This window comes from Nymphaea colorata, chromosome 8 (genome assembly GCF_008831285.2).
Source record: "Nymphaea colorata isolate Beijing-Zhang1983 chromosome 8, ASM883128v2, whole genome shotgun sequence".
In the NCBI taxonomy this organism is placed as follows: Eukaryota; Viridiplantae; Streptophyta; class Magnoliopsida; order Nymphaeales; family Nymphaeaceae; genus Nymphaea; species Nymphaea colorata.
The window spans coordinates 10,772,964-10,784,594 of record NC_045145.1 but is presented as its reverse complement, the minus strand read 5'-3'; the positions used below and the strand labels follow the sequence as shown (position 1 = coordinate 10,784,594).

At 37.4% G+C, this 11,631-nt stretch overlaps 1 protein-coding gene across 2 annotated transcripts; it reads left to right on the top strand.

Annotated features, from left to right (window-relative positions):
* The first annotated feature begins 1,742 nt into the window (after positions 1–1,742).
* LOC116259161 (photosynthetic NDH subunit of subcomplex B 4, chloroplastic) lies at positions 1,743–9,807 on the top strand. Of its 2 annotated transcripts, XM_031636830.2 has the most exons (6): positions 1,755–1,991; positions 2,067–2,129; positions 2,323–2,482; positions 2,908–2,963; positions 9,027–9,098; positions 9,414–9,807. In XM_031636830.2, exons 1-6 carry the CDS (start codon positions 1,905–1,907, stop codon positions 9,546–9,548), a joined length of 573 nt encoding a protein of 190 aa, XP_031492690.1. In that variant the 5' UTR covers positions 1,755–1,904; the 3' UTR covers positions 9,549–9,807. The 2 variants fall into 2 exon arrangements, with proteins under 2 accessions (XP_031492691.1, XP_031492690.1); XM_031636831.2 differs by lacking the exon at positions 2,067–2,129 and having other exon boundaries at positions 1,743–1,991.
* The last annotated feature ends 1,824 nt before the right edge of the window (positions 9,808–11,631 follow it).

The following is an 11,631-nucleotide window of genomic DNA, read 5'->3' as shown; positions in this document are numbered from 1 at the left end:
GATTCTATTGATCTTGTGCTGTCTGTGAGTGTTCAACCTTGAGATTTGAAGCTGAATTCCAGCGAGACTTATGCTTTAAAGTTTGTCTTTTGATGCTTCACCCTTGCGGACAATCACTAGAACAACTCTGGAATTGCAGATTATAGAAGACTGAATCGGTATGCTCATGGTTTGGGTATAAATCCCATTGTTAGAGGTTGTACTTTTGGCGGTTTGGAATTAGCTTTAAGAATGGTGTGGTACTATTAGATCCTTTAGTCATGTTAGGGTTGAAATCTTCTGGTGGAAGCATGGTTCCGATTGCTACCCTGTTTCAGAACTTATATGCTATGTTGTACTATTCGAAATGGGTCTAGTGGATATGAGTGCTGACAAGGTGAAGGAGAGGCTTTTGGCTCAAGGAAATGACCTGTTGGTGTTTTCCCTTATGCTTAGCTAGAAATTTTGGGTGTGGCAATGAGGATGATAATAATTGTGAACAATTTTTAGTTCATGTTAAAGTAGTCATGAGAAGGGGTGAGATGATTGTAGGTTCAAACAAGTGGCAAATTTTGGTTTGTAGAACACATGCTTGAGTTTCTAGAAAGAGCTCGATGCTGGCGTGAATGAGGTTCAAGGGCTTCTCATTGGAATGATCGAGTACACTCCTTGTGAATCCGTTAAAGCTTGAGTACAGGTTTCTACAGAAGGTAGGCAGACAGACTCAAGCTAGAACTCACACTCTTGGAGAACTAATGGATGATCAGTTGATCAACTGAAAAAAAAAAAAAACAGTTTGTGAATGTATTTTTAGTTTTAATAATTCAATTTTTTGGTAATAAAATGCTTTGTGTAAATTAATTAGTGTTCTCTCTCTCTCTCTCTCTCTCTATATATATATATATATATACATATATAAAATTGTTGCTAAATGTTTTTACGCACAATTTTATTAATTTTAGCAATGGTTCTAAACCTTAGCTAAAAACTTTTAGCAATGGGTTTTGCCGTTGTTAAAAATGCATTTTCCTGTTCCCTGACGACCACTATAGTAATGATAAACATTTTGGTTGCTGATCTTCTGTCTAACTCATCTAGGACACATTATTGATCATGCGTTACTGAATGTAGGTATTTTTCTAGTGTATTAACCCTACAAAGGGCAAGCCAAGTGCAGGTATTTTTCTAGTGTATTAACCCTACAAAGGGCAAGCCAAGTGCAGCTTGCACAACATCCTTTGATCGAGTCTTTTTCTTGACTAATTACAAGGACAATCTAGAATACATTATTTGCATATATTTGTAGATAGTATCTGATGAAGGAAAAGAATAAAAAGCTGAATGGTGACTATAACTTTTCAAATTTGACCAACTATCCAATTAGCTCATTCGATTCAACATAGTGGATGGTAAAAAAAAAAAAAAAGGTGATGAATATTTTATTATATGGTATTAAATTATACTTTTATTGATTGTTTTTCTTTCAACCATCTATATATTTTATATAAATAGCTGGTTGAATTACTATGGTACTACAATCGTTTTTTTCTTTAAATTAAAGCATTAACCTCCCTTTTATATTGTGAAGTTAACAAGGAAATGGATGTACTTTCGTACCATTTTTCTAGAATCCATGGGGGCGGAGGCATTATTTGACCGGGCGATATGCGACCGTTCGAGTGAGAGGGAGCAGCATCCGGTAGATAGGGAAGGAAGTACCTAGGGAGAGCCCCAACATAATGTGCTAACCTCCCAAACATCTCCTTCCTCCTGGGACCACTCATGCATCTCCTGTCTTCTCGTTACCACTCATTAGTAATAGACATTATCTCTTCCCCAACCATCCGTTCCCGCATATACAATGCGCAGAAATGAGGATCATCGCTGCAAAGCCGTGGGGGGTGAACCCCGTATTTCAGAGGTAAATGGCAGATGCAATCATGAGCGTGAGAATAGCGTCTAGCCTTCACCTTATCCATCACCGCCATCACCTTCCAATGGCAAACTGCACGGTATATTTTGCACGTTTCTGTATTTTCGTTTTTTGAAGCGTCATGTACCTGAAACACGATTTCCTGGCTTTTCAGTCGATAGTCACAAAAAGCTCAAGTCGTAGCTTAGAGTTGAAGAAGAGCATTTGTTTTCCTGAGGTAAAAAACACAGTGACGATGATTTAACCGTCTGTCTGATTCACGCAGTGGAAGGAAACCCTTTCCATGGAATTGGGTGCGTCTTACTTCTTTCGGCAACGTATCAATTTCATGAAAGGGCTTCTCTTCATGTGATGAATGATTCAGTGGTGAATTGTTTAATGTTGTGGTCTATATAATTTTCATGCTTCAGAACCAAAGGCGCGAAGGCCAGAGGAGGGAAAAGTGGAGAATCCAAGCATTCCCAGATTGGCCTCTGCTGGCTGTTTTAGTTCAGCACGTTGAAGGTGAAAGGGATGTTATCCTTCACAAGGCAGTTTGGCATCTCAACGATGAAGCTCTCAAGAGCGTCTGTCAGTAGCACTTCGCCTTTTCTTTTCCTTTACATTTTTTCTTCCCTTTCATTCTTACTTGGAGAAAGCATTTGCACTTCGAGCGAAACAATAGCTTTCAAATCGCAGACTCGTAATCACATCAAACCAACTACAGCTGGTGAAGAACCTGAAATTGTGTGGTTGGTGGATGAAATCTCTGAAATAATGAGGATTATCGTATTCTCACTCCTTCCGTATAAGGAAAGAGGGAAGAAGCAAAACAAAACAGCATTATAAAAAATCTATTGGTTCCCATCAGTAGGTGTGGGTAATCGCATGCACATAGAGGCAGAGTATTCATTTAACCCTGCCGGGTATACACATGAGAAGAGGATTTTGATGATTTCATCTGTTTTTTTCCGCTCTCTCACTCTCTCATTGACGCATGAAGAGGATGGATGCAGATACGATGTACATCATGTTCACTTGCTGGGGATGCTGTGTCTTTGGATCTACTAAGGTTCTCTCTCTCTCTCTCTCTCTCTCTCTCTCTCTCTCTCTGCCTGTCATGCCTCCCATGTATTTGATACTCTGCGATCTCATAAAAAATAACAAAGAGAACAGATGAAAGACACCGTGAATCCACCTTTTACCTATAATCGTAGATACGGGTCTTACATTTTTAATCTTCATATGCTAGCTTACTTATTTTTAAGAATTACGAAAAGGACCCTCAACGTTTAGTTTTTGTTTTCGGCCTATGTTATTTGGTAAGAAATATCGAATCAAGAGAAAATTGTAGGTTGAAAAATAGTTTCCACTTTTGGAAAAGGGAAAAAAAATTTATGTTTTTGAACATAACTTTAGTAGGTTCAAAAATACATTTCCGTTTGTCAAATGAAGAAGGGGATCATATCATTGGGCGACAATATTGCATGCGACTGTATATTCATATTTTTGCACTGTTTGGGAGGTTCACTTCCATGGTTTTGCATACCATAAGAACTGGAATAAGGTGTTGTAGAGAGTCATCACCGACTCAAGAGTCATCACCGACTCTCACGAACCATCTTGAGCCTCCTCTCTTAAGCCTCCTCTCTTAAGTCAGTGCTAGTAATGATTAAGAAAATAAATAAAATAATAATAATAATAATAATATAACGTGTAGAAATCGGTGGAAGCATCATCCACCGACTTCTTCATCCCTATAAATAGGGATGATAGGCATTTTGAGTGTGTGTGAAAAAGAAGTGTGTTGAGTGGATTGTGTTGAGTGGGTGTGCTCACTTTCGTGAGCTGCTTGGGTGATACGAGTGCAGCAAGGTGTGTTTTCTTTTGTAAGTGGGGTAGCTCATTACATGAGCTAGTGAGGTGATTAGACTCTTGTGTCTAAGTGTTCATGTAATATTTTATTGTTAAAAATAATTATTCATGGCTTAAGTGTTGATGCACATGTTATATCTTTGCTTGGTCAAGTTCATTTTGTGAACCTTGTTGGTGTTGTTATTAAGTTCCTACTAAGTATCCTTTGTTAAGCTTATTATTGAGAATTATTTTGAACGTCGAGATTCTGTCAGTTTTTCTTTGCATAAATTCAGGTTTAGATCTAAGTTATATCTAGGGTCCACATTTGTTTTTCTTACAAGTGGTATCAAAGCGAGGTTCTGTCTAAGGGCCGGTTTACTAGTGAGATTAATTGGGCTAGTTATATTATGAAATTATGGCGTCATTAGTGGTTGCATTAAATATTATTGAGAAACTTAACAATAGCAATTATGGTTATTGGAAATCTTGCATGAAGTTTTATTTACTAAGATATGAATTATGAGATATAGTTTTGAGATCAGACACTATTATTCCTGTCGATGAGGAAGCGAAGAAGAAATGGATGATTAAAGTAAGGAAAACTCTATTTGCAATTAAGGTATTAATTGAGAATGATTTACTAGAGCATATACGTGATGCTAAGACTCTTAAAGAAGCATGAGATGCTTTTGCAACGCTATTCTCTCGAGCTAATGATGTCTGCTTACAACCGCTAGAAAATGAGTTAACTACATTAACTCAGGGAAACATGTCGATAGCAGAATATTTTATGAAGGTTAAAAAAATCTGTAGGGAGATTTTTCAAATTGACCCTGAGTCTAAGATTAGTGAGGCCCGTATGCGAGAATTCTTGTTCGTGGACTTCGTCCAGAATTTAGCAGTTTTATAATTGGTGTTCAAGGCTGGCCAGTTCTACCAACTTTGTTGGAGTTAGAGAATCTCTTGATCAATCAAGAAACATTAGCGAAGCAAATGGCTGGACTTTCACTCAAAGTAAATAATAAGGAAGCTTTGTTTAGTAAGAGTCAGAGATCACATTGGCCAGCTAAGCTAGTCATTCGGTCTCCAAGTAGAAATATTGATGAAAAGAAAGAGAAAAATATAGAAAAGAAAGAAAACAAGAGAAACTAAACAGCAGTGGAGACCAAAGAAAAAGTGTTTTAGATGTGAAAAATTGGATCATTTTGTTCGTGACTGTAGAGTCAAAATAAATAAATGAAATACAATCACAACAAGTAAGCAATATGGGGGAGCTAATGAGACTGTACAGAAAAGTTTATTTCTGTACTCAATCAAGCTTAAAGAAGATATGACACAAGAAAGATGCAATTCTACTCATATAAAACATACAAAAGAAAAAGAAGAAAATATCAATTGTCAAACTGATTGGATAATTGATTCTGGATGGTCAAATCATATGACTGGTGATGAGAGCAAGTTCTTAAGTATGAAAGAATATGACGAAAATCGAGTTGTTGTTACTGCTAACAACACAAAGCTCCCAGTGGCACATATTGGAGAAGCAGAGGTTGTAGCCAATTTCGATAAAGACCGGATTTTAGAGAACGTTTATCATGTTCCGGGAATGACTAAGAACTTGTTATCTGTGCCACAACTTACAGCTTTAGGGCAGCACTATGTTTTGTTCGGTCCAAATAATGTGAAAGTTTATAAAGACGCAGATGTTCAAGGAACTCCCATGTTTGAAGGAAGAAAAATTGAGTCAATATATGTCCTGTCAGCAAAAACAACATATATTGACAAAACAAGGAAGCATGATACTTCAGATATTTGGCATGAGAGACTCGCTCATGTTGGATACAACAAACTTCGGGAGACGTCTAATAAAAGGCAGTTGATTGGTCTACCAAAACTTGAAGTACGAATAGACAAAATATACTCTGGATGTCAATATGGAAAGGCGCACAGAAGGTCATTCAAAGAATCCAAGTACAGAGCTAAAGCACCATTCGAACTTGTTCATTTAGATGTATTAGGCAAGGTACCAGATCCATCAGTTGGAAGTCAATGGTATTTTATCACATTTATTGATAATTTTTCAAGATATACTTATGTCGATTCTATGAAGGAAAAGTTTGAAGCACTTGAAAAGTTTAAGGAGTTTCACCAGATGGTGCAAAAAGAACTTGGGTATAAAATTTGGTGTCTATGCATCAATAATGGTGGCGAATATATATATGATATGTTTATGACATACATGAGGCAACATGGTATTCGAAGGCAATTTACATGTGCCTATACGCCACAACAAAATGGAGTGGCAGAACGGAAAAATCGCCACATAGCAGAAACATGTCGAAGCATGATGCATGCAAAGAACATGCCAACAAAATTTTGGGCCGAGTGTGTCAGCACTGCTGTACATGTCATTAATCGACTACCGTGCCAAGATTTAATTTTAAGTCTCCATATGAAATGCTCCATAAAAAGAAGCCGTCTGTGAGTTATTTTAGAGTATTTGGTTGTGTATGTTATGTCTTTCTATCTGAACAGCACAAGACTAAGTTCGACAAGAAGGCACAGAGGTGTGTCTTTGTTGGATATGATCCATATCGAAATGGATGGCGATGTGCTAATCCTAGCACATGGCAAGTTCATGTTTCTCGTGATGTCATCTTTGATGAAACATCATCCTGGTGGTTAAAAGAAAAGAAGATGTTTTCAGACTCTCTAGTTTTTGAGAGAAATGTTCGAAACAAAATACAATTTGAGATGAATCAAGGAGAGCCTGAGCCGGAATCATAGAAGCAAGACGACCAGATAAACAAGTTCATAGCCCAAGACAAGAAGAAAGAGCAGATCCATGGAGAACAGGAGTCGGTCCTCTTCAACAACGAAGTATAGAAGAAGAAAGACCATCACAACTTGAAGAGCTAGAAGAAGCACCCATAACACGAAGAAGATCAACGAGAATACCAAAACAAAATCCCAAGTATGCAGATGCAGATTGTGCCATCATGAAGGAGATCGAGCCAGCTTCATTTGAAGAAGCAAAAAATGTTGAAAAATGGCAAGCTGCAATGAAAGATGAAATAAAGGCATTGGAGCATAACGAGACCTGGGAATTCATACCAAAGCACAGGCTCGGTGTCCAACAGGAGAGATTCAATTGCTGCCAATCACATCAGAAGATCAAGTTGCTGGCATCTTCACCAAAAGGCTTACCAATACAAACATTCATCAAGCATAGAAGAATGTTAAGAGTTATGAGTAGAAAGTCGGTAATGAGGGGGAGACTGTAGAGAGTCATCACCGACTCTCACGAACCATTTTGAGCCTCCTCTCTTAAGTCGGTGCTTGTAATGATTAAGAAAATAAATAAAATAATAATAATAATAATATAACGTGTAAAAATCGGTGGAAGCATCATCCACAGACTTCTTCATCCCTATAAATAGGGATGATAGGCATTTTGAGTGTGTGTGAGAAAGAAGTGTGTTGATTGGATTGTGTTGAGTGAGTGTGCTCACTTCGTGAGCTGCTTGGGTGATACGAGTGCAGCAAGGTGTGTATTCTTTTGTAAGTGGGGTAGCTCATTACATGAGCTAGTGAGGTGAGTCTTTCTTAGACTCTTGGTGTTCATGTAATATTTTATTATTAAAAATAGTTATTCATGGTTTAAGTGTTGATGCACATGTTATATCGTTGCTTGGTCAAGTTCATTTTGTGAACTTTGTTGGCGTTGTTATTAAGTTCCTACTAAGTATACTTTGTTAAGCTTATTATTGAGAATTATTTTGGACGTCGAGATTCTTGTCAGTTTTTCTTCGCATAAATTCGGGTTTAGTTCTAAGTTATATCTAGGGCCCACATTTGTTTTTCTTACACCACAGTTGCTTCTGTTTTTTGGTTAAATTATGTATGACAAATCTACATTAACTTTTTAAGTTAACCTTTGTGGCATGAATGTGATGTGCATGAATAAAAAAAAAAATCAAAATTCATGATTATGTTGTTGAGTCTTCACTTCTTATACATAGTAAAATTTTTCCGCTTTCCTGGTTCTAGACCATCAATTCCGTAACTACAATTTAAGCTTTTGAAGAGGCTGAGTTTATGAATTCCAGAACTTTATGACAGTGCACGTATCTCTTTTCATAACTTGGAGTACAAAGAATCTTTGCGTCTTTCGTTGAGAATCTGCAAATCCTACATTTATTTCGCTACCAAGTTATTTTAGGCCTTGGTTGTTCCACCAGACATTGTCGCAATGTGATTTTCACTGCATTTAATTTTGATTAGAAAAAGAAATTGTCTGAGAGGACATAACACTGCATTTTTTGGGTGAAAATAGCACAGCCCAGGAAAATTGCAGTCAGTTCAAGCATATATTATATATTCAGTACTTAATTATTGGGTATTTAATTGTTGTGCGAACCTTTTTTACCCTGTTGAAGTTGTCATCAGTCACAAAACGAATTTTATTGTAAATCTGGGAAGTATGCATGCATTTTCTTGATTTTGAGTCCTTCATGCCATACGACATATATATGCATCATGAACAGTTGTTCCACAACTTGCATACTACTAAGCGCCCTTAATTTGGTTGTAGTTTCCAAAACACGAAGGTGTATACTCTTCAGTTATTAAACACAGGAATCTGTTTTCCACTCTAAGTTTCAAACCATTAAGATGGTACCTGCACATCAAATTTTGAGCAAAGGCCCTAAAAAATCGATGTTTAGAATATTTTTGCATTGCTAAAATCCTTTTTCTTAAAAACTTGGACGGTCTTTTGAATTATGACATCTTTTCCTTTCAAAATGTTAATCCCTGCTTTATTTCGGCACCTTCTTTTAGTGCCGGTTTGATTCAACCAAACGGTGTAGAAAAGAAATCATGGGACTGAATTTTTTGGAAAAGGGAACCATATTGGGGGATATAAGACTAGATGTTGTAGAGAAAACGGCATAAATCAGGAATATTGAAATTCATCATACGGGCACATGCTTTCTGCTTTTATTGTTTATTAACCCAGCTAAGAAAAAAGTCTACTTGCAGAATGACATCTTTTATAGGAAATTGTATGAAGCAAACTTTTGTCCTCAGCTAGCATCCTCCTTCCCTACAACACAAGCGCTATATCTTTTAGTCCTTAAAAAGTTCCAAGGGGAACTAATAGAAAAAGATCAATTAGCCATTACAATTTATGCACTGTGAAATATTGAAAGCCCTACATTGCACCCACAAAGTTCCTTCAAATGTGAGTGCTTCTGACATATTAGCTGCTTTTCAGGATCCATACTATGATAGCGAGCAGTACAGGAAAGATGGAGGGGACGGAACAGGCTTTTGGCTATACGACAAGGTACAACAACCTTCGTCCCCTAAGCTGTCCTGACCATAAAAATGTGCCCTATCACTATGATTCAATCATGCAAGATGTTGGATGTTGCTGAAAGGAGAAAAAATCAAAATCTATTATTGAAAGCACCATGAGCAATTGTCGCACCACAAGATTGCCAATGCACTTGTGACAACTACTTTTTAGCACGAGATTTTTACCATCCACCAACATCTAGCATCCGACAGATTTGAACTACACATTTGTATTTGCGACTCTCTCCACATCTCTCACCAGATATTAGAGCACAAATTGATTTGACTGGTAACATCCATGCAGCAAGAAGATATTGAAGAAGCTGCTAGAGCACAGCTGTGGAGGGAGGAACTAATTGAGGAGATTGAGCAAAAGGTTGAAGGCTTGAGGGGGTTGCAAGAAGTTAGCAAGAAAAACCAAGAGGAGCTAGTCAACTAGAAAAACATGTGCCACATGGGCTCAACTAAAGCATCTTTCAAGTGCTTCACTTGTGTATAGGCTTTAGTTTTTGTAAGATACTCGAAAAAGTTGATGTTCTGTAGGAGAAGAAACTCAGCCCGAGAGAGAGAGAGAGAGAGAGAGAGAGAGAGAGAGAGAGAGAATCTTTATTTGCTATAAAGGAAACCAAAATGTTATCGCTGCTGATTTACTTTGGTTTGCAAATAAAAAAAAAATCGAAAACTGTTAAAGTCGTGCACCAATTGTAATTTCCAACCTCCATATGAGTTGGGTCAAACCTACAAAAAAAAAGAAAACATGCCCATTGAAAAGTCAAAATGCTAGCTTTTTGAAACACAAAGATTTACATTATCCAAAGATGAATACTGATAATGCATGAAATGCATTAATTTTTAAATGCTATTTTCATGCATCTTGACAAATTTTAGTGCATAAATTCGATGCTTGTGCCTGTGATGGGTCTACGAAGCCATGGTTCGAATTTGACAAAACACCGAGCCAATACGAGTGAAAAATGTCCAATGCAGTGAAATTCGGCTTTCAACACTACAATAATAATCTACATCCTTAAAAATCGAGATTTTTAGCCGTTCAAGGCCGTTGAACTCTAGTTTTCACTTGGGTACACTTAGATTTTTGCATTTTGTCACAAGGTGTATAGGTTTAAGCAGAAATTTATATGTGTTGTTAGCAAAGCAGTAGATTAGGTAGTTAAATGAATAATGAGCTTTGATTTGAGACTTTTGAAAACAAAAAATGATCATTGGAGCTAGGCTGCAAACCCTATCTCCAGTGTTTCTCTTGGGGGAAGGTCAAACAACTTCTCTCCCTCGCTTCTCTTTGTGGTCTTCTCGGTAAAGCGTGGTGGAGGACAAAGTTGCCGGCATCTTCTAGGCGATGCCCCATTGAGTGATTGCCTTCACCTCTTGCAACCTTCTTCTTTCAATTCCTTCTTCTCTTAAACCCTCAAGCGCAGCTCGCAAGATGACCATGCAACACAATAGCATCTTGTTGATCGTGTGGGATTTGGATGGTTAAGTTTGATGGTTTACAGTTTTCAGCTGGTGGTTAGAGGCTGCCTATGTCTATCAGCTTTGATCGTGTGGGATTTGCATATTGTAGATGTTTTTTTCATGAATGCTTTCATTTTTTTTTCTTTAGCTTAAAATTGCTTTACTTCTTCATCTAGTGTTAAACTATAAATCCTTCACCAGCACGTTGAAGAGGAGTCTCTTAGGATTCCACATCCTTATAAAATGTGTTAATATAATCAATGTCCTTGTAACATGTGAAGAGTCTCCTAGGATTCTATGTTGTAGTTAATATCCTTGTAATATATGAAGTCTCCAAGGATTCTATGTTGTAGTTGTAACATGTGAAGTCTCCTAGGTATCTATGATGCAATTAATGTCCTTGTAGCTTGTAATATCTCCTAGGATTCTACGATTGGAGACTCTTAGAATTCTGGAAATGGGATTATAAATAGAGACCGTGCCAACCATTTTGGCTACGGCTTCTTCTCCTCAACTTCTTCTTGTTTTCATTCTCTCTCTTTCTCTCTCTTTCTCTCTCTCTCTTCCTGCGTGAGTGCTGTTTTCTGGTTTCAGATATTGGTGCTAGATTTCTATCATGGTATCAGAGCACCAGATTACGTTATCTCTACCTAACGAAATGCCCAAACAGGTCTGATCTGGTTAGAACTCTTTTCTCATCTTGTCTCTATCCTGAATTTACTTTTCTCTTGCATAATTCTTGTTCCTTTTTCTTCTTGTTTACCTAAGGACACATCTTGTTATATCTTGTCTTCTTTCCCTCTCATTTTCTACCTGTATACCCTTCTTTTATGTTGTCATGGAAAACCTTTCGCATTCTGGCATGTCCCCAAGTTTTCTTCCTCACCTTATTACCGAAAAACTCAACCATGAGAATTATCTGATCTGGAAAAGGTAAATCATGCCTTTCATAAGAAGTCAAGGCCTCTTTGGACATCTCGATGGTTCAACAAAGGCTCCACCAATATCCATTTTGCAGGAAATAAAAAATGAGGCAGGAGAAGTTATTG

What these genes read in the sequence shown, in the direction of transcription:
- LOC116259161 (XM_031636830.2), top strand. Translation starts at nt 1,905, where the DNA reads ATGGCAGATGCAATCATGAGCGTGAGAATAGCGTCTAGCCTTCACCTT. An exon ending in GTGTCTTTGGATCTACTAAG is followed by an intron (nt 2,964 to 9,026) that starts GTTCTCTCTCTC and finishes GCTGCTTTTCAG; the next exon opens with GATCCATACTATGATAGCGA. An exon ending in GCTTTTGGCTATACGACAAG is followed by an intron (nt 9,099 to 9,413) that starts GTACAACAACCT and finishes ACATCCATGCAG; the next exon opens with CAAGAAGATATTGAAGAAGC.